This window comes from Lodderomyces elongisporus, chromosome 1 (assembly GCF_030384665.1).
Source record: "Lodderomyces elongisporus chromosome 1, complete sequence".
In the NCBI taxonomy this organism is placed as follows: domain Eukaryota; kingdom Fungi; phylum Ascomycota; class Pichiomycetes; order Serinales; family Debaryomycetaceae; genus Lodderomyces; species Lodderomyces elongisporus.
The window spans coordinates 3,478,100-3,504,011 of record NC_083673.1 but is presented as its reverse complement, the minus strand read 5'-3'; the positions used below and the strand labels follow the sequence as shown (position 1 = coordinate 3,504,011).

At 37.3% G+C, this 25,912-nt stretch overlaps 9 protein-coding genes across 9 annotated transcripts; 5 read left to right on the top strand and 4 right to left on the bottom strand. All coding sequences in view use genetic code 12, as the record gives it.

The window, feature by feature from the left end:
• Positions 1-2,168: 2,168 nt before the first annotated feature.
• Positions 2,169-2,849, top strand: PVL30_001262 (uncharacterized protein; the record flags this gene model as incomplete). The annotated part of the gene is made up of 1 exon (XM_001528721.1): positions 2,169-2,849. One exon carries the CDS (start codon positions 2,169-2,171, stop codon positions 2,847-2,849), a length of 681 nt encoding a protein of 226 aa, XP_001528771.2.
• A 1,605-nt stretch (positions 2,850-4,454) lies between these two features.
• AMO1 (peroxisomal copper amine oxidase) lies at positions 4,455-6,587 on the top strand (the record flags this gene model as incomplete). Its single annotated transcript, XM_001528720.1, has 1 exon — positions 4,455-6,587. The coding sequence occupies one exon, from the start codon at positions 4,455-4,457 to the stop codon at positions 6,585-6,587; it is 2,133 nt and encodes a 710-aa protein (XP_001528770.1).
• A 294-nt stretch (positions 6,588-6,881) lies between these two features.
• PVL30_001260 (uncharacterized protein) lies at positions 6,882-8,030 on the bottom strand (the record flags this gene model as incomplete). Its single annotated transcript, XM_001528719.1, has 1 exon — positions 6,882-8,030. The coding sequence occupies one exon, from the start codon at positions 8,028-8,030 to the stop codon at positions 6,882-6,884; it is 1,149 nt and encodes a 382-aa protein (XP_001528769.2).
• Positions 8,031-8,594: 564 nt separating this feature from the next.
• Positions 8,595-9,452, bottom strand: PVL30_001259 (uncharacterized protein; the record flags this gene model as incomplete). Its single annotated transcript, XM_001528718.1, has 1 exon — positions 8,595-9,452. The coding sequence occupies one exon, from the start codon at positions 9,450-9,452 to the stop codon at positions 8,595-8,597; it is 858 nt and encodes a 285-aa protein (XP_001528768.1).
• A 2,061-nt stretch (positions 9,453-11,513) lies between these two features.
• SHE4 (SWI5-dependent HO expression protein 4) lies at positions 11,514-14,057 on the top strand (the record flags this gene model as incomplete). The annotated part of the gene is made up of 1 exon (XM_001528716.1): positions 11,514-14,057. The coding sequence occupies one exon, from the start codon at positions 11,514-11,516 to the stop codon at positions 14,055-14,057; it is 2,544 nt and encodes an 847-aa protein (XP_001528766.2).
• Positions 14,058-14,358: 301 nt separating this feature from the next.
• On the bottom strand, positions 14,359-17,313 carry SFB3 (COPII coat Sec23p-Sfb3p heterodimer component; the record flags this gene model as incomplete). The annotated part of the gene is made up of 1 exon (XM_001528715.1): positions 14,359-17,313. The coding sequence occupies one exon, from the start codon at positions 17,311-17,313 to the stop codon at positions 14,359-14,361; it is 2,955 nt and encodes a 984-aa protein (XP_001528765.2).
• Positions 17,314-18,590: 1,277 nt separating this feature from the next.
• Positions 18,591-20,426, top strand: PVL30_001256 (uncharacterized protein; the record flags this gene model as incomplete). The annotated part of the gene is made up of 1 exon (XM_001528714.2): positions 18,591-20,426. The coding sequence occupies one exon, from the start codon at positions 18,591-18,593 to the stop codon at positions 20,424-20,426; it is 1,836 nt and encodes a 611-aa protein (XP_001528764.2).
• Positions 20,427-21,183: 757 nt separating this feature from the next.
• Positions 21,184-23,652, top strand: HSP78 (chaperone ATPase hsp78; the record flags this gene model as incomplete). The annotated part of the gene is made up of 1 exon (XM_001528713.1): positions 21,184-23,652. The coding sequence occupies one exon, from the start codon at positions 21,184-21,186 to the stop codon at positions 23,650-23,652; it is 2,469 nt and encodes an 822-aa protein (XP_001528763.2).
• Positions 23,653-24,004: 352 nt separating this feature from the next.
• Positions 24,005-25,225, bottom strand: MGR1 (mitochondrial inner membrane i-AAA protease complex subunit; the record flags this gene model as incomplete). The annotated part of the gene is made up of 1 exon (XM_001528712.1): positions 24,005-25,225. The coding sequence occupies one exon, from the start codon at positions 25,223-25,225 to the stop codon at positions 24,005-24,007; it is 1,221 nt and encodes a 406-aa protein (XP_001528762.2).
• Between the last annotated feature and the right edge of the window lie 687 nt (positions 25,226-25,912).

Below are 25,912 nucleotides of genomic sequence, written 5' to 3'. Positions count from 1 at the left end.
AAGAAAATATGATGAGAGATAGAGATGAGACGCGTTGAAATGGAATAATAACCACAAGGTATAGAAGAAACTTGATTCGTCATTGATCAAATGAGTCTCGATTCATTTACTAAATTCCAGTTTTGCACCCGACACTGATTTTGTGGCCTCTTTCTGCATTTTTCCTTCCTCTTTTTATATTTTTTTTTTTCTCTCTCTCTCTCTCTCTCTCTCTTCCATGTTCTACTACAATTTACTTTTTATGTCCTGTAAAAAAATTAAAATAGTGCACTTGAATCAAATTAAATTAAAGTGAGAGGGAAGAGAAATGAGAGAGAGAAAAGAGAGCACAAAAAAAATAAAGTAATTTCATGTTGCGCTTTAGAAGAGTGTATTACTAATTAAGCTTCCCAATTTGGCCGAGACGGACTACCGACAATTGTGTCAAATAGCGATTTGTCCGAGAATAACCTTTTTACCAAATATATTTTTCTTTTCCCATCAAATAGGATAAATGAAGGTTGTGGTGGTGGTGGGTTGAATTTACTATTAATATGGAGACTATCATTAGTAATCTGTGTACCTTTGTACTTTGTACCTCGTTCTTTGCATTCCTTTGTTTGTTTCTCTTTCTTGATATTTTAATTCTAATTTTTTTTTGTTTAAATTTTTGTTTTTCATTCTTTGAGCCACCAGGGTAAGGCAAATACATGTGGTGCTTGATGTGTGTACATATTTGTTAAAGTTGCTGAGTCAGCCCTGTTTCCCAGCAACTGAGGGTTTAAAGTATGAATAGAGAGAAAGGCAAAAAAAAAAACACTTATAAAAAGAAAAATTACAAACCAAATTGTGAAAGGATAATATGGAAGATGTGACGCGTTGGAAAGTGGGAAGTGGGAAGTGGGAAATGGTAGGGGAAGGGGGAGGGAGTAAGTAAAATTTGGAAAGTTCGGCTCATCTGGAAAGATAAAAAAAAAAAAATTGCAAACTTAGAATGACAATATTTGAGCCGGTTCCACTATGTGATTTTATTCTTTATATATATATATAGATGTAGAGTACAATGTACATTAATAGTGTACATCATAAATAGACGCTAAACGTGCGCTATTATTACCAACGCTTTAACTTTTTTTTTTTTTTTTTTCACTTCTTCCTTTCCTTTTCCTTTTCCTTTTCCTTTCCTTGTTCAAGTTTTTGTTCTCTATTTGTTTTCCGTTCTCTTCAAAAAAATTAATAGAAAAAGAATAAAGAGAAGAGCAGGAAAGGTTATGAGCATTAGTAAGTGGGATAAGTTTAGGATTGCTTAGTAGAACTCGTATACTTCCTTAGTAGAGTTTTAAATTAGTCAAAGTGTAAAAGAGTAGTGGATGAGTATGCTATGCTGTGCTACCAGAAAGATTTTTTAGTTATGGCAAGATTTTTTTTGTGCATATGATAATAGTGGTGATGGAAGGAGCAACAGAGGAGATAATAAGAGAGTAGAACAGAGCAGAACAGAACATAAGAGAACAGAACAGAAGAAGGAAAGAGGAAATAGGAAGAAGGAATGAGGATCGGCGTTATTTAATATCGCTTGTTCTAGATGATGGTCAACCCATTTCAATAGTCCAGACTCACACAATAGCAACATCTTGGTACCTAAAATATATACAAAAAATATATAATTTGAAATGCAATGAAAAAAACCTCTCACTCTAAAAACGGTTAAGCACCGTGTGCCCCGAATTATGTCACACCCTATCCCGTCCCGTCCATCTGTATCATATGTTAACTGCATACGGTCGGTATGTAAATATATTCAATTAAGCACAAAAACAAGTGATGACCCAAAACCAAACATTGGAACTATATCGGTTGCTTTCTTATTGCTTACTTATTACTCACTTATTGTACCTTATTCCTATTTCAATCATCAATCTCAATTCCGTGGAAAGAGAACAGTTTGTACATGCAGCTTCTGAATATATATATATATATATATATATATATATACCATGGTCTATTTCCATAACTTTTCCCAAACCAAGCTATACTCTACTCCATAGCTGCCGTTTGCTTCCTCCCTGGCCATACTTGTTTTGCTCTTTTGTTTCCCCTTTGTTCTTTTTTTTATTTCATTTGTTTGTTTAAGAATTTGTTAGTTCACTCACATTAATTGTCTTTTTGCAAAGAATCCAAAAAAAAAGATGGCGTCGCTAGCTGCAAATGTTGGGGAACATCTCCTTGAAGGAATCACCATCTACCCATACCTATACGTCAATGTCATAATCTCATCGATGCTCCTAATATACAATTTACGTGACTTTAAGCTTTTTGTGCTTTCAGTATGGAACATCTCCATCACTCTACTCGTTTCAGTTCCATTACCAGATTTTCAAATTGCACTCATTGCCATCACATCGACAATATTATCTTACTTTTCACTAAAACCACCCAATCCTACCAACTACAACACTATTAACGACAGCAATAACGATAACAACAACAACTACAGCAACAACACTAATGACTTTTTTGATGAAAAGCTGCAGAACAAAAGGTCAGATTTTTTGGAGTTGACCATGAGACTTCTACAATACTACCAGTTGAGTCTAGTTCTCATTTCTGCTGGTCTTTTGTCACTTGCAAAGCAGACAATTGTCAATATCGAACAACTCGGCATGAACAAATCCACACCTCTTACACTCCTAACCTCTGTGATTATCAATCATGATTTGAGTATGGAGAATATCCAACAAAGCTTGGCAATGGTGGAAATCATCCTGATTAATTGTTGGAGTGTCCTAAATTTGTTTGCCTATGTCATGATACCCTTGGTTCTAACCTATATTTATAATCGGAGAGGACAAAACGATTGTGCAGTATAATACAAGAAGCTTTTTGGTCCCATCAAAGATGAATGTATATACCAATTTCAATATAATGAATAATTTAATACAAATGAGATCCCCCATTTTCTCCTGTTTAACTTTTATTGGTTGTTTGTTTGTTTCTTTGGTTGTTTTTTATTTTCTTTTTTTACCTTTTGATTAATTGTTTGAATAGTAGAGATTTTTTGCTCTAAAACATTGTTATTACCAAAGCATTGTTTAGCCTCACGTATCTTCTTCTTAACAGTTTCTTGAGCTAGTGTAAATAAATTCTCGAAATTGAAAATTTTACATTCTTAATTCTTCTCCCTTCAATTTTCCTGGTGATTGCCAATTAAATCTTGCCTTTCCTTATTTTCTCATAACACTACATCTATTTATTCATTGGTAAGACGTGTATGATTTATGCCAATGAAACATTAAATACCAATGATCTCACGTGACACAGATACACCTTACACAACATGATATAAAAAAACACATTAATTGTGCTTTAACCAGACCCTTCCAATCCATCCACCGTTACTAATCAAAAAAAAAATTGAAAAATTTATACAATAGAGATTAGCAGATTCGTCTTATGTTTACTAAGTATAGGATCTCAATCTCCATGCACCACCTCTTCTCGCTATATTATTTTTTTCTTAAATTGGTCTATTTTTTTTTATAATTGACTTTATCTTCACCAGAAAGAAAAGTATCTCTCTTTACTGGTTATTTTCTACTAGTTGGAATCTACACAAATGTGATGTCTTCTTCAGTCTCTAGTTCTTTTATTTTCTTTTCACCTAATACAGCCACTATTTATCGTTGGTCTAGTAGTAGTAGTATAATGGTAGTAGTAGTAGTATAATGGTAGTAGTAGTAGTAGTAATGGTAGTAGTAGTAGTAGTAATGGTAGTAGTAGTAGTAGTAGTAGCATTGTAAAAATAGCTTTTGAATGTAGCGCGCACCTGCTTACCGCTTTGGGTAAGGAATATCTTTTATCAAATGCAATTATCCGCGCGTGAATTAGCTCATTTGGGAAGTGATACCCGCGCAAAAACCAAACGAATATTAAAAATAAAAAAAGTAGAACAAAAATAGAAATACACAATCGTACGTGAGGGGAATACACACACATTAAGCCCCCCCACAACACTAATACAGGTATTCTATACCTGTTTTTTTCTTTCCCTCCTTCCTAAATTCTTTATCAATATCATAGATTGGGTATATACCAATAAGATTGCAATGGGATATGCAATCGGAAAAAAAAGAGTGAATTGAAATGATTATATTATTATCAAGTTTTGAGTTTTTGACTTCTGATATGCGATACCGTTATCACGAATCGATCATCAATCGTTAATCACAAATTTAATAACGGCTCTCCAGAATTATAAATAGTCCATCAATTTCCTTTCCAAAGAACATCAAGTTTGTTTATTCCCTTTTTTTTTTCCTCTTTATCTTTTCAAACTATACATCATTGTAACAGTTCTTGTTAAATCGTAGCTAAACCAAAAAAAGGCTAAACAATATTCACAAGAAATTGTTTCATAATCATAGATATCAACTAGAACAACATTAACAACATTAACAACAACAACAACAGCTACAATGGAAAGGTTGGCTCAATTGGCATTACACACAACATCTGCAGCTGGCGCACCACCAGCACCAGCACACCCTTTGGATCCGTTGTCTCCTCAAGAAATCAAAAACGTGTCTACATTGGTGAAAAAGAATTATGAAGGTAAGATTATCAATTTCAACACTATCACATTGAGAGAACCAATGAAGAAGGCATATTACGAGTGGAAGGAAAAAAACGGACCAAAGCCACCAAGAATTGCCTACTTTGTTATTGTTGCTGATGGCGATCAAGGTGTTCACGAGGGTGTAGTTGATATCACTGCTCAACATATTGTCGAGTTTCAACACACTACTGGCGTACAACCAATCTTGACACCACACGATTTGCAAACCACTGAAGACATTGTTCGTAATGATCCTGAAGTTCAAAGACAATGTGAAATTAGTGGAGTTCCACCAAACTCGATGCACCAAATCTACTGTGATGCTTGGACTATTGGATACGACGAAAGATGGGGCGCTGAAAAGAGATTGCAACAAGCTTTAATGTATTGGAGATCAGACGAAGATGACTCTCATTACTCACACCCATTGGATTTCTGCCCAATTGTTGATATGAATGCTAAGAAAGTTATCTACATTGATATTCCCCAAAGAAGAAGAAAGATCTCCAAACACAAGCACTCAAACTTCCACCCAAAACACATTGCCGAGAAATTTGGTACCAAGGAGAATCCTTCTGGTTTTAGACAAAACGACAATTTCCCAATCAATGTTACCCAACCTGAAGGTGTTTCATTCAACTTGGATGGTCATGTGATGAGCTGGTCCAACTTTAAGTTTCACATTGGGTTCAACTATAGAGAAGGTATTGTTTTGAGTGACATGACTTATAACGATCATGGCAATGAAAGATCATTGTTCCATCGTATTTCCTTATGTGAAATGGTTGTTCCATATGGTTGTCCTGATTTCCCCCATCAAAGAAAACACGCGTTGGATATTGGTGAATATGGTGCAGGTAATTGTACAAACCCATTGGCTTTGGGATGTGACTGTAAAGGTGTGATTCACTACATGGATGCTCACTTTCCAGACAAGAATGGTGATGCTTTTACCGTGAGAAATGCCATTTGTATTCACGAGGAAGATGACGGTATCTTGTTCAAGCACTCAGATTTCAGAGATGATTTCCAAACCACAGTTACAACTAGAGGTAAGAAGTTGATCATTTCACAAATCTTTACCGCTGCCAACTACGAGTACTGTTTGTACTGGATCTTTAGACAAGATGGTACAATCAAGTTGGAAATTAGATTAACAGGTATCCTAAACACATACATTTGCGCAGACGACGAGGACACTGGCAAGTGGGGTACTCAAGTCTACCCTAATGTTAATGCACACAATCACCAACACTTGTTTTCCTTGAGATTGCATCCAAGAATTGATGGTGATAACAACTCTGCTGCTACAAGTGATGCCAAGTCTTCTCCATTCCCAACCGGCTCAGCTGAAAACAAATATGGTAACGGATTCTACTGTGAAAAAACCACATTCAACAAGGTTAAAGATTCCATCACTGACTTTGAAAGCAAAACTGCAAGAACCTGGGATATTTTCAATCCAAACTCTGTTCACAAATACTCTGGCAAACCAGCCACTTACAAATTGGTTTCCACATATTGCTCACCATTACTCGCTCAAGAAGGTTCTTTGGTTAGAAAAAGAGCACCATGGGCTGCAAACACTACACAAGTTGTTCCATATAGTGATGATGCACATGGATATGGAAGGTTATACCCATCAGGTGATCATGTTGCTCAATGGAGTGGTGATGGTGTGAGAGGTATGACTTCATGGATTGACGATGGCGAAGCAAATGTCAACAACACCGATATTGTGTTTTTCCACACTTTTGGTATTACCCATTTCCCAGCACCCGAAGATTTCCCAGTTATGCCAACAGAAATCTTTGACCTCATGCTCAGACCTAGAAACTTGCACACAGAGAACCCGGTATTGGATGTCAAACCCTCTTATGCCAAAACCACGTCGGAAGTGAAAAATGGCGAGGCAGGTGTCGACTCATGCTCGTTAAATGTTGACAAAGCTTCTAGATTGGCATTCGGCAACAATGACTGTTGTAAAAAATAAGAATAGATTAATAGATAGAATTAGTTGAGTGTATTGTTTAAAAAAAAATACTTCCATATACTCAGAGAAAGAGAGAAAGAGAGAAAGAGATGAACTTATTTGTATAAAAAGCAAGGAAAAACTATAAAAGTGATCAATCTTGGTATCAGGATTTATACCTATCTACAAAAAAATTTACTTTTTGTAACATGCACAATATATTCCATTATTTACAATATTAACGACATTGATAATAATACTAATATGGGCGGGGTCATAATTTATACATGATGGACGCTAAACCACTTTACACATTTATTCTTTGATCAATTCATCTGCCCATTTCAACTCTCCAGCATCTGCCTTGTTCTTCAACAAGGGCTTACTGTATTTTTCCAAATGCTCTCTCCATTGTATTTCAGCTGGGTCTTGATCAGGTTCAACCCACTCGAATCCATCTCCACCAGTCATCCAATATGCTTGGAATTTCAACTTTTCAAAATCGTCCTTCATTTGCATCAACCTAATCTTGTTTCCAGCTCTGTCATAGCCTGGGTGCAATGATGCGGTATTACTTCTTATATCGGGTGCAACACGACAGATCTCTTCTACAATCTCTGGGTTCAGTTCACCATTATTCAAATTTCGATCTGCTTCCATAATTTTCGAGGCAAACAACATTTCATCTGCATGTTTAAACCAATGGTTGTACAATGTACCCTTTTGCCAAGTAAGATAATCGCCACCCGAGGAGATCAACTGTCTTCCAAACTTGACTATGGTCACAAAGAATGCCGAGTTGATTATGTAGGTAAGCAATACAGAGTTCAAAGCACCAAGGTGCAGCCAACTTGCAGGGATAATATCTTCCTCAACCAATGTTGTGACTCCAAATTTCGTGAATATAGTAATGGCTGCTGCTGTTCCTACCAACTTGATAAACCCGCGTTTAAGGGTGCTGGCTTTGTTGGCAATATAGTTTGGATGACCAACAGTGACATCAGAGACTTTGATAGCCCTATTGAAATCGGCATTGTATATAGCATTACGTAGTGGTATTAATGCGACATCTTTCTTGATAATTGTAGATTTCGCAGGATTCATTTCATAGTACTTGTTAATGAGCTTAAGGTTCAATTCGGTCGGTAAGTTCAATACAAAAATTTGCTGTAAAAGGTCTTGTGTGAATATAACATCTGCTCGCTTGAAAATTTGATCTATGAGTTGTTCGGATTGCTTCGTTAGGCTCGATTTGGACTCGAGTTGATCATGTATGGGGTACTGAGCTTGAAGTTGTTTGATAGAGTCGATGGCTCTGACTATTTCGCTTGGTTTTGAAGAGGAATTTATACTATGTTCAATCTCATTTTGTAATCGCTTAAATTCTGGAGAATAGATAGAGCCTTTGGAATAACTTCGGATTGGTAACCAAGAAATGGTTCGTCGTGAAATCAATTTAAACATTATTATGAACTATGGTGGTAGTGCTAAGCGGGGGTTGATGTAATCTTGATGTAATTTTAAAGATGACAATATAGATGCTTGATGTTGGACTATGGTGGAGTAAGATGCGAGTGAGATTTTAAATCTGTAACAGCTATTTTTTTCTCTTCACATTTTTGTGCATGTTTCTTTCTCTCTCTCTCTATTTCTATTTCTATTTCTATTTCTATTTCTATTTCTATTTCTATTTCTATTTCTATTTCTATTTCTATTTCTATTTCTATTTCTATTTCTATTTCTATTTCTATTTCTATTTCTATTTCCGTTTTCCTTTTCTTTTTCATTCTGATTTTACACTCAAATTATAACAATATACTCTAAAACAAGATTCTACGCTGATCAGGTATATCTTTCTTTACTTCTAAAGCACACTGCTGAATGTGGTCCTCTTTTTTTTTCGATTTTTTTTTTCTAAAAAAAAACAAGTATGATTCAATCTATAAAACGTCTTTTAAGTAACGTAACTCTACCTATCCTATTCTAACCCAAAACCTATTCAAGATCTACTTGAGTCACAAGTCTTGTTCAATATAAAAATGTCATGGCAAGCATGATCAATGACCAGGAGTTTACAACCAAACCAGGGCTTCCACCAGAAGCTACAGATGAATCCCCCGAGGTGGTTGCTGCTTGCGTTTGAGTGCTTGAGGCAGAGCTTGCATATGTACGGCTCGTGACAAATGAGTATGTTTCGCCAGCATTGTCATCAGCTGTTTCTGTACCTGCAGCTTGAGTTGTCGTGGCAGCACCAGTTTCAGCACCAGTTTCAGTTCCAGTGCCAGTAGTAACACCCGTGGCGGCACCAATACCAGTAGTGACTCCGGTAGCGGTTCCTGTGCCAGTAGTGACACCTGTAGCAGTTCCAGTTCCTGTTTTAACAGTTCCAGTGCCGGTAGTGACACCTGTAGCAGTTCCAGTGCCGGTAGTAACACCTGTAGCAGTTCCAGTGCCAGTAGTGACACCTGTAGCAGTTCCAGTGCCAGTAGTGACACCTGTAGCAGTTCCAGTTCCTGTTTTAACAGTTCCAGTGCCAGTAGTAGCAGTTCCGGTTGTTGTTGCACCGGCCAATGCAGTAGTGGTTGGTGTTACCGTGGCTGGAGTGGTTGCGGTACCAGTCCCAGTCCCAGTCCCAGTACCGGTTGTAGCTGTTCCACCGGTCGTTGCAGCTCCTGCTGCATTCGTCGTAGTTGTGTCTGCAGCAGCAGCAGCTCCAGCAGCGGTGGTCGTGGTTGCCGCAGCACCTGCAGCAGGAGTTGTTGTATCTACAGCAGCAGCAGCAACAGCAGCTACAGCAGTAGTGGTATCAACTGCCGCAGCCGCAGCCGCAATTTCAGCAGTATTGCCTAGCGATAATATTGCTAGTATGAGGAATTTGTATAACATTCTTTATATGAAAATAAGTTTTTAAAGTTTTTGGTTTTGCTTGTGCTTTTGATTTTGATTTTGATCTTGATCTTGCTCGTGTTTAATTTTCGTTTGGGGTCTATAGCAGTGATTTTTTTTTTTATCTTTCTTTCAGATCAGGTAGCTTTGAATAAAGTGGAGCTTTTGAAAAGAAACGAATGTGATTTAGCGACAGTGATACTATAAATGTAAACCAAGGAAGTTTGGAAAGAAATCAAAATATTTTCAGTATTTTTCAGTTGTAATCTATGGTAAATGAAAAGAAGGAGAGCATAAGAGAAATTTTAATGACAGGGGCAGGGGGGGGGGGGGGAGTGGGTAGGGTAGGTTGTTTAAGTTTGCTTATTGTTTTGAATCGCGTTTCGAGAATTTTATTAAATTTTTTTTTTGTGCAATTATCGCCAAATTTAAACACTATGCATATCACCAAGAGTACCAGAATCAGTTTGGCAATGAGGGTTATTGGGAAAAAAAAGTTTGATTAACTCGTCATCAAAAAGTGTTATCAAATAAGAATTTGCTACTTGCAAAGTCCTTTTATTTTTTTTTTTTTTAATTTCAAACATTCTCTTCAAAAGGCCATTTTTCAAAAGCAATATGATTTGATTAATTTACATGGCGCATCGACTTTATCAACCACTGCACCAAAATAAACGCACTTGCTGAGTTAAAGGAGAGCCATGTAAAACTATAATTTAGTTTGATCATGATAAACAACGGCAATAACATCAGAAATTCTTTTTTTTTCCAATAGATCGATTTAGGACTCTATAAGTAATGGAAATCTTCACATTTAGTACTTAGTTAGTTCCTTGATTAGTTCCCTACCTGCTTCCTTACTTACGTATGTATTTACTTATATATTGACTTATGGAATCTACTTTCTTGTCTTTTTCTTCTTTGTACGACAATCAGGACAGAACCATACATCTGTATCTTTTGGCGGTTCTGTAATACCTACACAACTCCAATGGAACCATTCATACTTACAGTCTCCATTGTCGCATGCAATCATCTCACCGAAACTGACTCGTTGACAGAAACAATAAAGATTATTGTCAGCATCTTCACCTAAAGGACCATCCCCATTTATCGAGTCGCTTGTCAAGCCATCCATAGCCAATGATCCAGTTGGCAATGGTGTAGACTCTTCTGCTTCCTCCGACTTTATTCGTTTGCTGATCTTTAATGGAATAGCAGGAGTCGAGGATCCTTTCAGTGGACCCTTTCTCTTTTGACCTCGTTTCACAGGTTCTGCAATCGGTGTCATCGAGGATGGATATCTTGGGGTGGGTGTGGCCGATAAGCTATCCGACAAGCCGCTGAGTAATTCATCCTTGCGCGCGAGATCTAAAGGCGACTCTAATGGCGGCAAGAGCTCGTCTCGCTCTAATTTGGTGATGTCAGTTTCAAAATTAAATAGATTTTTCGATATAAGGAAAAGAGCCGTATTGGCTAAGAGAATCTTTTCCTTTTGTATTTTAATAGCAGCATTCATTTCCTGTTCTATTTTTGCATTAAGCTGCAGCTCTTTAGGATTTTTGGATAGTGTTCCATTTGCTCTAATAAACTTGTGTATTTGATTATCCTTCGCCTGGTATTGCCTTCGTATCTCAACAAGCTGTGCATCTTTATTCTTGATTTCTTCAAGGAGATGTCTTACTTCGAGCGGCAAATTGGAAAGGTCATGGGTATATTTTTCTAAAACAGTTGATGTATCCATCTCGTGTTAGTGTTTGCGTATCGACTTAGATGTGTATATGTATGTGTGAATATATATATATATATATAAATATATATACAGGGACGTATGAGTCTTTTGAGCTGATGGTAGTCCAAATGTATGCTCGGTATTGCTTTAGAGATTCTATTGTAAATGTCAAAAGTTTAGATTTAAATTTTTGGAATTTGTATTTTTTTATTTTTTTCCTTGATAAATGCGTAGTTATTATTTCCATTATTTCTATTATTTTCTTTTTTTTTTTTTTTAATGTTTTATATTAAAATCATAGAGCTTAAATTGCAACACAAGCGAAAGTAATGGCTGGGGTCAACGAAAAGGAAAACTTGAACACCGTTAGGGGTGATTTAGAAAAACTTTATGATGAAGCATTATCATTGACACTGACACTGGCACTGCCTCAAACTATCCTGTCATCACAATCTTTGAAGGAGATCAAGGATGTATTACTAAATGCTACACAGAAGTCGTCCGATTCGGGTTTTCTTTATACCAAACTTACTACAGAGCCAGAACGATTTCTACAATTAGCCAAGAATCTAGATGATACAACAATCTTATTGACTATAGTGGAGCTGAAAAAACCAATTATTACAACCCCAGATATTCAAAAGATTCTTTCCGCCTTGCGCATCAAGATTAAGGATGGAGAGAAGGAAGAAAGTCTAGCAAATTGCAAGTTCTATCTACAGCTTTATGCTTCATTAATCACACAGACAAAAATAGTCAATACCCAACACATTGGTCTATTTCTTACATTGGTCGGGAAAATAGCCAAAGTAGACCATTTAGTCTTGATTATTGTTGTGCAATGTTTGCAAATAGAGAAAGCAAATACTATTGAAGCCATCAAAGATTATCTCGAAGTGCAAATTGGAGATGAAGCTGATGATGTTGGTCGAACAAGTGGCGATAGTGACAGTGGTAGTGGTAGTGGTGGTGGTAACATCAAAAACAATGATGATGATGAAAATATACCTTATATTGATGGCGCTTCTTTCAAAAACTTTCTCGCCGTGGTTGAGATGTGTTTTCCCGTAATTCCCGAGGAAACCACTCAAATATATACAAGAAAAAGGACAAAAGAATATTTTTTGGAAAAAAAACATGAAAAAACTTTTTACATACCTATTCTAAAGTGCATGTCAGCCTCATGCATAGTTGAGAATTGCAGAAAATTCAACGCTGACAACTACAAAAACTTGATGGAAAATTCGTTTCAGTCATATGACAAACCAGTGAAAGTGTTGGCAAGCCTTGTTTTGGCCAAAGAATGGAGTTTTATTCATCAGCTGCTAAATAATAAAAAAATCAAGATAACAGACGTTGCTGATTGTCTCATGTTGTACATCGAAGGTGAGTCTGAGAATGATAAGGACCACGAAAACTATATCGACTTTGCCGTTGAAGGTTTAACATATGTCAGTTTGTTTTGGGAGGCTCGCGAATGGATGAGAGTAGATGTTTCGTTTGTTGAAAAACTCTTGGATATTTTCCAACGATCATCCAAGTCAACAAACATTAACACTTCCATCCAATATGTCGTGTTAACCATCTTGGCAAATTTGACTAGGTCAAAATCTAGGACATCTTCACAATACCAAGGCTCACGCAGTGAGTTGAAACAGGCAGTGATGCCGAAAGTTGGTTCAGACAGCAATGAGGAAAAAATTGATGGTATCCGATTGTTCAACGAAGAGTTACTTAAAGATGACGAGTTAATTTCTAAGCTCAGCCTGGTCAAAACCTACGAGTCTTCGAGCAAAAATATCATGAATGCAGTTGTTGATATAATCTACAACATTTCCAGCGATCAGAAAAAAAGTGTGCGAACAGAATTGGTGAAGCAAGGAGCTTTAACCATTATCGTGAACTACTTGATTAAGAACAGCAAGATTGAAAAAGTGGAAAAGAGACTTTTGCCAACAATTCCAAATGATGCTCAACAAGCCGAGATTTATTTGAAAGCTTTGCAAAGTCTTGCACGGATGATGATCAGTGTTAATCCTGAAATTGCATTTAAAAACTATGACGTGAAAACAACAATCCCATTTCTTACACAACTTTTGGGAAACAACGAAAATATTAACGACAATGACAGCAACAATGACAACGACAACAATGACAACGACAACAATGACAACAACAACAACAACAATAACCTTGAATTAACTTTATTAGACAAGTACGAATCATTATTGGCATTGACCAATGTGGCCTCCATCGAGAATCCTTCTTTGCGTGATTTCATAATCACCGAATTTTTTCCGTACGTGGATGACCTTATCCTTTCTAGCCACCTTCAACTTGCTACTTTTCAACTTCTTAGTAATTTGATCAATCGCCCGGTCTTACTTGCCAAGTTCTTCAATGTCGAGCAAACCAAAAATAAAGAACGATTACTGATTACTTTAAAGTTATTCAATTCAGTAGAGGTGAATTTACAAGTTGCTGTTGGGAAATTCTTGGTCAACGCTACAGAGTTTGACATGATTGCTGAGGTGCTAGTTTCCACTGTGACTATTCGAAATGAGCTTTTGGAAATTTTGGTGAGCATTTTAGACCGGCAATTGGGTCATAGTGGTGATGAAAACAAGTCCAACATTAGCAGCCACAACAACAATAGTGCAAGTGGGGATCAAGAACAGAAAGAATTGATTATTGTCGCCTCGTATTTATTGGTCAATTTAGTATATGCCGCTGCAAATAAAGATCTCTCAATACTTGCGGCAATAAGGGACTACAAAGGTCTCAAAGGTGCATGTAAAGAGATTTTGACCAGGGGAAGTCCGGAGGCTAAGGAAGCAATGCACAGTGTTGTTGAGGTTTTGGAATTCAAATAACTCATCCAAAGCAGTGCTTAATCGTCGATGTCTTTAGTTTTATATTTTTTCTCGTTTTAATTTTTTTTTTAATTTTTTTTTTCTATTTTGTTAAACATGAAGTTTATCTATCTAATCTAAAAAAAAAGAATGCTATAATATGCAGAGACAAAGCCCATCTAAGAATGAAGATAAAGAAAAAAGATGAAAAAATTTACAAGGAAAGGTAGATGGTCAATTTCGTTTTTTGTTTTTTTTTTTAAGAAAAAAATAACAGTCGAAATCACTTCCTTTTCTCTTGCAGCACTTTGGAAAAGTTGTATTAAAAATTGATGAACCTTTGCGCCAAGGTATCAGTGTCATGTTCAACACTAGATATCGACTGTCTGATGTTATTTGCAGCTTTGTCTGAATCCAAAAGAACTCGTATCGCTTTGTGGAGGTTTGTAAGATACTCGGCGTAGCTTAAGCCATTTGTTGCCCTTAGTGCGCCTCCGCCAGTACCAGCACCTCCAGCACCACCAAAACTATCGTCACGTAAGTACTCTCTAAACTGATGTTCTGAAGCATCAATTCCCTTTCGCACAATTTGGACGTTAAAAGAGTCTATTCCAACAATATTTTTATTAAAAAAATGCACTATATTGCGCGCTTGTTGGGAGATTTCAGACGGTAATTCGGGAAGCTCGTCGATTAAGGGGTCAAGTTCTTCAATTGACTCAATTTGATCTCCAAATACGTCTTTAATCAACATTATGTTAGCATCTGGATCAACATAGACCCAAGTTCTAAATCCATCACAAAGAATGTATACTCCACGGTCCAAGCTCGATGCTGTCAAGTCTTTGTATCGAGGAAGTAATGTGTATCCAGTAGTTTCGTCAACTGTTCCGTCTTCTTCAGTAAGTGAATGAAGTTCAACTAATGCAGGGTATAAATGGTATGAAAGTTTTTCCAATGGCATAGTCAACATATTGAATGCTTCAGCTAAACGCGAATCAGCACTGAGCCCCGTTGAGGCGCGAATTGCATGAGTCTTGAGAAAGCTCAAGATATGAAGTGGTAAGTTTTTTAAAGCATCTGGGAACAAAAGCTTGTTGGTGAGCGTGCGCGCTCTATTGTGGCCATATTCATTCATTGCTCTATACTGCGTGAATACATCTCCTAATTTGGTATTGAGACTCTCCCTTAGTTCATTCAATGTTTGCTTGCCGATAAAGGATAACGTGTCTCTTACCAAAGTCGTAATGATGGCGTTTTCATCAGTAAAGTAAAATACATCTTCCAACCTCGAAGTTACTGCAAGGACCAAATTAATGACCCTGACTTTTCTCACACCATGTGCATCAGTATACAAAAGGGCTGCTTGAAAATGGCAATCCAATTTTTTACTTAAAAGTCCATCATACGAAAGGAGAACTGTGAAAGTTTGATCTTCCGACAATATTGGGATAACAGGATCTTGCACAGAGCCACCCAAATTGGTTTCTGATAAGGAAGAAGAAGTTCCATAATATTGTGCAATTTGCAAACCATTTGAGCATCTAAGCTTGAGTTGAGCTTGATATCCAGTGGTTTTGAAAACAGACCTTTTGAATTTCTCTGTAAACAATCTGCCATCTCTTTCATAATTGAGGTTTGTCCACCTTGAAATCTCACCACCAGTTGCAGAGACCAAGTGACCAACATTGGAGAGATCAACGGAGGTATGCGAGGCAATGAAAAGGTCCATACCGACACTTTGTTGTATAAAATGTTTAGTCATTGCTTTCCAGTAGTCACTATCGGGAAGAAACAACTTCTTTTCCACCTCAGGTGATGGTGTTCTTCCAACGGCTCTATTATCCTTGTATTTGAGTCCTCCAGGGCCCCATGATGGAAGGCTTGATAATGCAGAGATGATCTTACCTCCTCCATGCATCTCAAGACATAACCCAGCAGTTTTCACAGCGGCGGCAAAGGCGGGTTCCATATCGAGAGCCTGATTATTACCAACTTGTTCCAAGTAGTTTAATGCATCTTCAATGACAAATTGACTTTCCTCTGGTGAAACAAACAACCCATCATTAAAGGGGACAAAAGGATCATCCAAATCGGAAAGAATTGACACTTGGGTCCTTTCAAGTGTTGGTGAAAGATTGAAGAAATGAATCCTTTTGTCAAATGCAATAATGGCGATTTTAAATGGCAAACCTTCTTCGCCTTCCTTTTGTGCTTCTCCCACTTCTCCCACTTCTTCTTTTTCGCCTGATGCAAATGCAGCAGCAGCAGCTGCTGCTGCTGTTACGGCGCTATTATTCAACATGGATCTTATAGATTCAGCCACTAAAGTGGGTAAATTCTGCTTAACACTGTTTTCAGAAATATCAACTAGAAATACCATGTGCATTGGTTGAGGATCTTTGGAATTGAAATTGTATTCTTTGGGTACCTTCAAGTCGTAGACACTCTTGTGCAATTCGGGTTTGACAAACTTGTCCATTCTAAAACCTCTAGTGTCCAATGGTGAATAGTACTCTTGTGGTACCGTGTTGTTTGCAAATTGACATATATTACATATAAATTTTTGGTTTGGAGTGAAATTGATTGAGGGGTTAATGTATGTTCTACATCTATGGCATCGAAGAGGACCTTTATCCAACGCGTCATCATCACTCTCATTGATGCTGCTAGAGACAATTGGGTCATTCTGCATTAGTTCAACAGTAGCAATGGGCTCTTCACTCTGTAATTGAGGAGCAAATGGGTGTACGGTGATTGAGACTGGTAATTTTGTAGCCATTCGCAACTTTTCAGATTCTGGGATATAATACATGGATGATCTAATAAACTTTGGTGATGCAGTTCCTTGGTCAGTTACGTGGTACTGGGTACCAACTTCAGGTGGCACTGTGTTGGAAAACGTCAAGAACGATTTGTAGTTGCCCTCTGCATCAGGAGTGTCAAACTCCTTTTGGCTTTGGTACCGTGTCTCTTGTATCGACGGTACCGAATCATTTTGAGCTTCTTGTTTTGGTACCAGTTGTGGATATTGTTGTGGTAACTGTTGTGGTACCAGTTGTGGATATTGCTGAGCAATTTGTGGTGATTGTTGTGGATATTGTTGCTGATTGGGATATGGGTATCCGGGAGAGCTAACCGCTGGAGGGAGTGGGGATACTGGTGACGCTAGGGAGCTACTAACTCCTGGATGTACCACTCTTTTTGCTCTTCTTTTTTGTGAGCTTCCCAGCATGAGGTCTAGCGACTGGAACAGTGGTACCAAGTTGGAAGACATAGTTGTCTTATATTAAGTTGTTGTGGAAAAAAGAAACAAACAAAGTAAGAAAGAAAGAATGCCAGTTATTTTACAGCCAATAAATAATTTGTAGGTGTGAGAATAATTTTTTTTTTGGGTTTAACAACCAAAGTTTCACCGCCGATTTGGGTTTGAAGTGTTTTTATTTTGTTTCGCTGTGAATATGTGTTTGTTTTTTATTTTTCGATATCGATTTATTTGTATGTATGTTGAAGTATGAGTTTCATTTTTTATTTTTTCTCTGTTCTCACTGTCTCTCTCTTCTATTCTGGTCTTAGCAACGACATATTTTAGATCATTTAGATCACGTGATACATTTGTAAAAGAACATTTTAAATAGATTATCCATTTATACCACAAATTCTATATCACGTGACCAGTAATAGTATTCAGTATACGCGAAATAACTGAAATGAGTGTAAAGAAGAAGAAGAACTGCAAAGAAAGAATGAAAGAGAAATAATATATATATATATATATACGTAAAGCATAAGACATAGAAATAGTCTACATACATTATTATAAAGAGCAGCAAAGAAATGATACAAAATACCCTCTTGCTGATCCAAAGAGGGGGGGGGGGGGTATTGTGCTATGCCAATACTGTTTCTACAAACGATTATTATAATAACAAAAGCTGGAGTGCTTGTAATGTAAGGAACTATGTTGTGGACAAATGCTGTTTCTCCTGATTGAGTAAACATAAAAACTTTGCATCATTTCATGGAGAAGCAGAAAGCAACAACATTTGTTTGGATATAACAAACTCCCTTGCTCTTATCAATCCTTCGCTTACAAGCAGAATTTGTTTACTTGATTAAAAAAAAATATATAAAAATTAAAAATATAAAAAGATCAAGAAAAAATAAAAAATAAAATAAAAAATAAAATAAAAAAATAATTCTAGAGCACACATTTACATACAGACACAGAGACAGACACAGAGACATCCACGCTAATAGAACAAAAAGTACCAAGAAATTTATAGGAAGCAGTAAATGTTGTAGAAAACAATACAAGAGCATAGAACAAAGAACCAAAATTAAATAATAATAACAGTAATAGTACTGGATAAAGTTGAAAAAAAAAATAATTCAAGAAAAAGCAGCACCAAGAAATCAGCAAGTACAAATCGACAGGTATATATAAACATACTCAGGGACCCCCCGCAAGAGAAATAAAATTATGTTAAAAGGATGACAATATCAACACTAGATGGTCTGCTTCATCTACATACACCGCAAATCGACTTTCATATGGGGAACTTTTCTCTAATATATCTACAATACAACAACACGCCAATAAACTGTTCAGTCTATTCCCTCACAAATGGCACTATAAGACTACTAGACCACTACAATCAAACATGGAACAATGATCTGCATTTGCACGAGTATTTGCCTGCGTATTATATCACCAACTGCTCGATTCCGCAGCTAATTGATCTTGTCGAAATGGAAAAGTACGATAACGAGAGCAGCCTACCGACAACGACAACAACAACAACAACAACAACAACAAATAATGGAGCACTGTCTCATGTCGTAAGTAATAACGAAAACAACCCATATAACCAAAAGGATAATGGTGACACATTTATTGCATTGCTATTCACGTTATGTGGCTCATGTGTCTCTTGCTGGATGTTATCATTATTACTATACCTAACTCCAAAACATAAACGCAAACCATGGCTCACTCAGATCACAACGATATACTATGCAATTGTAACTAGTGTATTGTTGAATAGGCTCACAAAAGCAGCAGAGCAGGAATACTACAATGATATTTTGGACATCATTAAACTACACCATTATCTATATAATACAAACCTATATCGAGTGCTAATGGTGCTTACCCAAGTCTTTACCATGTGCTCCTGGTTCCAAATCATACAGAAAATTACTAGACTGAAGTACAGGTATACTTCAGCTGTGATTAGTTTTATCTTTATGGGTTTCTATATCGCCGTGTTTACTTATTACCAAGTGAGCTATAACACGCAAGAGTTTATCCATAACCAAATTAACCGCAATCAAACTCATTATAACTGGTCTATAGTTAGGGCATTGGGAAGATTACTCATTATTACGTGGTTTGGACTTAACCTTTTGCATTACACCGTCTTGGTTAAGAATCCATCCAAGATTTGCTATAATCGTAAATTATTCCCCTTGGCCTTTTTCATTTGGTTCTTGATTGTTTTGGACATTGTAGTGACCATACTACATATCACGTTATTTAGGCATAGCTGGCTAGTGCGAACGTGGCTCATTCTTATACCTTATTTGTTGGAAATAACACTTTTGACAGTTGTTTGGGAATGGGTGTTTAACATCTGGATATTGGAAAAGAGATTTGAATTGATGAATGTGTTGGGGAGAAGAATCAGCTACGAAGACGTGGTGGATTTCAAACGAGGTGAAGATGATGAAGATGAGGAAAATAATGACAATAATATAAGTGGAAATAATAATGGAAATAGCAACAATAACAAAGAGTCAAAGAAGAGGCGGCGAGTAAATAAAATCAATCCAATGAAGTTGATTGGTAAGATACGCAACAGAAATGCATTGAATGTTGAAGAAAATTATGAGGAGAGCTTGAAAGAAATGCCGCTGTCTGAGCAAACCAATTCAAGAACAATTACGGCAACTGAAGAGGAGGCAGAAGAAGAAGAAGAAGGTGGAGGCGGTGGAGGAGGTTCAGGAGGAAGCATAGGAGAAAACGTCACTCCAATTATCAGTCCTATGGAAAATGCAGTAATTGTTCCTGGTAATGCTTCAAGTGGTGCTTCGAATAGTAATGTAAATGCTAATCGTACGGTTATTGTACACCATCCTGTTAATTACGTTGATGATCGTGTGAGCGAGACTCAAGGCGAGATTGGCAATCACAGTATTACTACTGAGACCCGCGGAAACGACACTACAAATCAAACAAATGGCATTATTAATGACACATATAATGACGAAAGAGAGGTGAGGGAGGAAGGAGAAGAAGAAGAAGAGGAAGAAGAAGAAGGAGAGTTTGATGATGAGTATGTTGACAACTACTGGATTCGAGAAGACGACGGGGATAGCACTTTTTAATAGATTTGAAGGAAATGATCATAGAGCGAGAAGATGAGGTAATTAATTATTAAAAACATTATCAAGTTTTGTATTTATGTTTTATATATATAGAGAAGGTGAAGGAAGGGGAGGGAAAACTAACTTTAGTTCTTTTGTTTCTGTTTTAGGTTCTTGGTATATTTGCACATATTGAATACATATAGGATACAACATGGTTTTGTACAAGAAAAGAATAAGAATAGAAAACTATTCAAAAGGCCGACTAAGGGAGAAAGACTTTGCCACATTGTAATTCCTGGTTCCCTTTACAAAGGCAAATTTATCTTGTTCCACAATGTATGGTGCAATGTATGGAATTTGTGCATGATTCGCGCTTCCACTAGAATCTTCTCTCCAGTTCTAAGAATGTTCTTCCACACAAAATATATTAATACATTGTACATATATAAAGTGACACACTTGAATATTAATACCTTCTCCCCCCTACCCAATACCCTCTATTCATATAAATTGCACCATTATCACCACAACCACTACATGTATATATATTGAGCTCGATTGCTCTTCCTTCACAGGACTCAACACTCAGATAGACTAGCTATTATATAAAAAGAAAAAGAAAAGAAGAAAAAATAAAAAATAGAAGAGAAATAAGAGGAAGAACGATCAAACAGATAAAATAAGGATTATAAAACATACAATACATACAAAGCATACAAAGCATACAAAACTTACAAAACATACCCTGATAAATAACTACACAGATTAATTAATAATGATATCAGCTAGAGTAACGTGTAATAGAGTAGCACATAGATTACCTAATGGGCTTAGCTTATCCACATCCCGTGTAGCTCCCATATTATCGAGGCATCAACCATCAACCTCACAATTGCAACAGACACCTTTACAACACCAATGGAGTTCTGTGACGTCTACTTCACCTCTTCACAATCAAACTTCCATTATAAATGCTGTTCGTCACTTCCACTCGTCGTCACCAAGAAACTTGCAAATGCAGCAAAACAAAGATGAAGAAGATAACAGACCAGCGTTGGAAAAGTTTGGAACCAACTTGACCAACTTGGCCAAGGAAGGTAAGTTGGACCCTATAATTGGACGAGATGAAGAAATACGTAGAACCATTCAAATCCTTTCGAGAAGGACAAAAAATAACCCAGTATTAATTGGATCTGCTGGTACTGGTAAGACCGCGGTAATGGAAGGTTTAGCGCAAAGAATTGTGAAAGGCGAGGTGCCAGAATCGATGAAGAATAAGGATATAATCACAATGGATCTTGCCGGTATCATCAGTGGATCCAAATATCGTGGTGATTTTGAAAGCAAATTGAAAGCTATATTAAAGGAAGTCGAAGAAAAGGCAGGTAGTGTTATCTTGTTCATTGATGAATTCCATCTACTTATGGGCTTGGGTAAAGCTGAAGGCTCGATAGATGCTAGTAATTTGTTAAAACCAGCATTGGCAAGAGGTAAGTTATCAATGTGTGGTGCTACCACGACAGAAGAATATAGAAAGTATGTTGAGAAAGATGCAGCATTGGCAAGAAGATTCTCTCCTGTTACCGTTAATGAACCTACAGTTGAAGACACAATTTCTATACTTCGTGGTTTGAAAGAAAAATATGAAGTGCATCACGGTGTGAGAATTATGGATTCTGCATTGGTCACGGCGGCATTATATTCGAACAGATACATCACTGATAGATTCTTACCAGATAAGGCTATTGATCTTGTTGACGAGGCAAGTTCAACATTGAGATTGCAACACGAGTCGAGACCAGATGCAATTGCCAAATTGGACAGGTCGATAATGACCATTGAGATTGAATTGGAGTCGTTGCGTAAGGAAGAAGATATATTATCAGTTGATAGAAGGCACAAATTGGAAGAAGAGTTGAAAGTGAAGAAGCAGGAATTGCAAGAGCTTACTGAGCAGTGGGAATCTGAACGTAAAGTTATTGATGAAATCAAAGAGGCCAAGCAGAAAATCGAACAAGCCAAGCACGAATTGGAGCAAAGTCAAAGAAACAACGATTATGCAACGGCTTCTAGAATCCAGTATGCAGAGATTCCTGAATTGCAATCGAAATTGCTCCAATTGACCAAATCTGAAAAAGCAACTCAATCTTCAAACTTGCTTCATGACTCTGTCACTTCTGAAGATATTGCCTCAGTGATTTCCAAGATGACAGGTATACCGGTCAATAACCTTGTTAAAGGTGAGAAGGATAAATTGCTTGATATGGAAACCATTTTGAAACAAGAAGTTGTTGGACAAGATGAAGCAGTGCACTCTGTTTCCGATGCCATAAGATTGCAAAGAGCAGGATTAACGGACGAAAAAAGACCTATTGCTTCATTCATGTTTTTGGGTCCTTCAGGTGTAGGTAAGACGCACTTGACAAAGGCATTGGCTCAGTTTTTGTTTAATGACCCCAACGCTATTATCAGGTTTGACATGTCTGAATTCCAAGAAAAACATGCTGTCACCAGATTGTTGGGTGCACCACCCTCTTATGTTGGATACGAAGAAGGAGGTGAACTTACAGAGGCTGTTAGGAGAAAGCCATATTCTGTGGTGTTGTTTGATGAATTTGAAAAGGCACATCCAGATTTCTGTAAATTGCTCCTCCAAGTGCTTGACGAAGGGTCACTTACCGATTCTCAGGGACACAAGATTGATTTCAAAAACACAATTATAGTTCTTACATCGAACTTGGGACAACAAATATTGTTTGATGATCCAAATGCTAGAGAAGACGGCAAAATTAATAAAGAGGTTAAAGACGCGGTATTGGAAAATCTCAAAAACCATTACCCACCCGAATTCCTCAATCGTTTAGACGAATGCCTTGTCTTTAACAGGTTATCTAAGCATTCACTTCGTGAGATTCTTGCCATCAAGTTAAGAGAGATTGACGATAGATTATCACTGAAACGTATTGTACTCGATGTTTCCGAAAAAGCAAAGAAGATTCTTACTCAAAAGGGTTATGATCCAGCGTATGGTGCAAGACCATTGAATCGTGTATTGGCCAAGGAGGTGTTGAACCCATTGGCCAGAATGTTGATTAGTGGACAAATCCAAGAAGGTGAAACAGCAAAAATTGTAGATAAAAGGGGAGATGTTTGGGTTGAAGCTAATCATTCGGAGAAGTCTGTCGTTGACAAAGAAGAGGAATATTATGAGAAGAAGAGTGGCAAGGATGAACAAGATGAATAAAATTTGGAATGGTGAAATAAAATATAGTAAAATGAACAATTAGTATAGATAAAGTAAAGTACGTTGAATTAGTATTTCGAACACTATAAATCAGTAAAGTATAATGCCAAGTATATATATATGTACGCATAAATATATTTATATAAGTATGATCGGGACAACTCAAAAGCTCACTGTCATGTGGTTCAATCTTGTTAAATGCAAAGTAAGGAAATTTTTTTTCAAAAAAAAAAAATCACATTTTGCAGATCCCCATAGCTTCTCATACTTTCCGATAGGCTCTCTTACTTACTTATAATTTTTGCATGATTCTTAGTGGTAGGTATCTGAGATATTTTCCAATCGCATTGGCTCAACTAGATTCATTCACGACATTGTCTGTCTCGCCAAGTTCTTCTTTTTTGACAACAAAAAGCTCACCTTCATCTACCTGTTCCAGCTCTTCTACAGAAGCATACCTCGGGATCAACCGAATATCATAATCGGTTTCCATTTTCAATTCGTCCCAAGGTTCAAAATTCAACCACACCATTTCGAATTCATCATCCGATTCCATTGGATGATTGCCCAAGGATATACTAGGCTTGTTGAAGTTTGGATTAACCAAATCACTCTTGCCCTCTAAGATTTTGTCTAATCGTTCGGCCTTGTTCAATTCATTAACATTCGTGTCATTTAACTCATTTGCTAACAATTCGCGCATGCGAGTCTCATTGGCATTATAGAGTTTAGCATGGATCTGTTGGTACTTGGCCCTATTTCTAATTTGGAATAGTGGCTTTGCAACTGCAGCTGCAGCTGAAGCTGCACCGCTTTGCTGCCCGGCACCATTTACATACCCTACACCCGCTGGCCCAATACCACCACGTGCTTTCCCGTCTTTGTCGATAACAAATGTAGTTTCGTCTACTTTGATCTCCTTTTCGACCGAATCAATCCATTTACTAACTTTGCTATGCCACTCCTTGTATGTCATGGGTTGATAATACTGGTATGCACCAAACCAAAAGTTGGGCTTATCACCATTGCGCACGGCCTGTTTCCTATAAAACTGAGCTTCATCATACCAAGGATCGTAGGGTAGCATCATTCTAGCAATCTCCAAGCCTGAGCCAAAAATGAGAAGTGAGCCTGTAGTAATGGCCAAGATGGACTTGAACACGTCACCCTTGGACCTCCGTAGAAATTGTTGCGGTGGAGCGGAATATGTTTGGTTAGCCGTTGTAGAAATCATTGAGTTTACACCAAGTCCCGGTGGCGCGTGAAACTGGGCTTGCGGTACGGGATGTCGACGGAGATGAGTTCGTGCGTATCGAAAGAATCGGACACCGATGGCAATTTGCAACGCAACCATCGTGTACATTGCAGGTCTGTTATCTGATGCTGGAGTAAGTGGACCCCAAATGAGGCCAAAACTTGGGTTACGTGGTATTAGAGACATGGGGTTGATGATTGTAATTGTTGTACCGTCAGGCGTGGAATCTGACGAAATAGGTTTCGAAGTATTTTGTGTTTTCTTATTTGATTTCTTACCGTTATCGTCATTGTCTCCTGGAGGTGGTATGTATCCCATTTGAAGTTGTGTAATGCAAGTCTAATGTTGTTTGCCAATTTGGTTGCTAAAAAAAAAAACGATAACAAAATGGGGTAATAAATAAATATTGGGTGTGAAAGTTTGTTGCAAGGTTCTAGTTTATTCTAAAGAGAGAGAAAGCAAGAGAGAGAATGAGAGTGTGTGAGAGAGTGTGTGTGAGAGTGTGTGAGAGAGTGTGTGAGAGAGTGTGTGAGAGAGTGTGTGAGAGAGTGTGTGAGAGAGTGTGTGTGTAAGAGTGGGGTCTGGTATTTCATGTAGTGGGCGGTAGCGCAGTTACTCTTGCTAACTGAGGGCTGAATTTACCTCCTGCCCAACAACATCTCCATTCTTTATTGAATATGAAAGGGTCTATTACAAAAACCCTTATATTTGACAAATAATATACCTAATAGATTGGCCTTTTCGATAAACTAGAGATGAACTACAAAATTAGTCCTCATAGATGATGACTTAAGTTTTTATATTAAATAATATTTTGATTTTTTTTTCTGTCATTCTCATTCTCATTCTTATAATTATTCTTCTTCATCTTCTTCATCTTCCTCTTTCTCTTCCCTATTCATCTTTTTCCCTTAATGTTATCGTAGTCAAACGAAATTGTTGTTCTGAGATCCATCAAACACGGTGCTTCAAAGAAGGAAATGCTGTCCTATACTAAAAAACTGC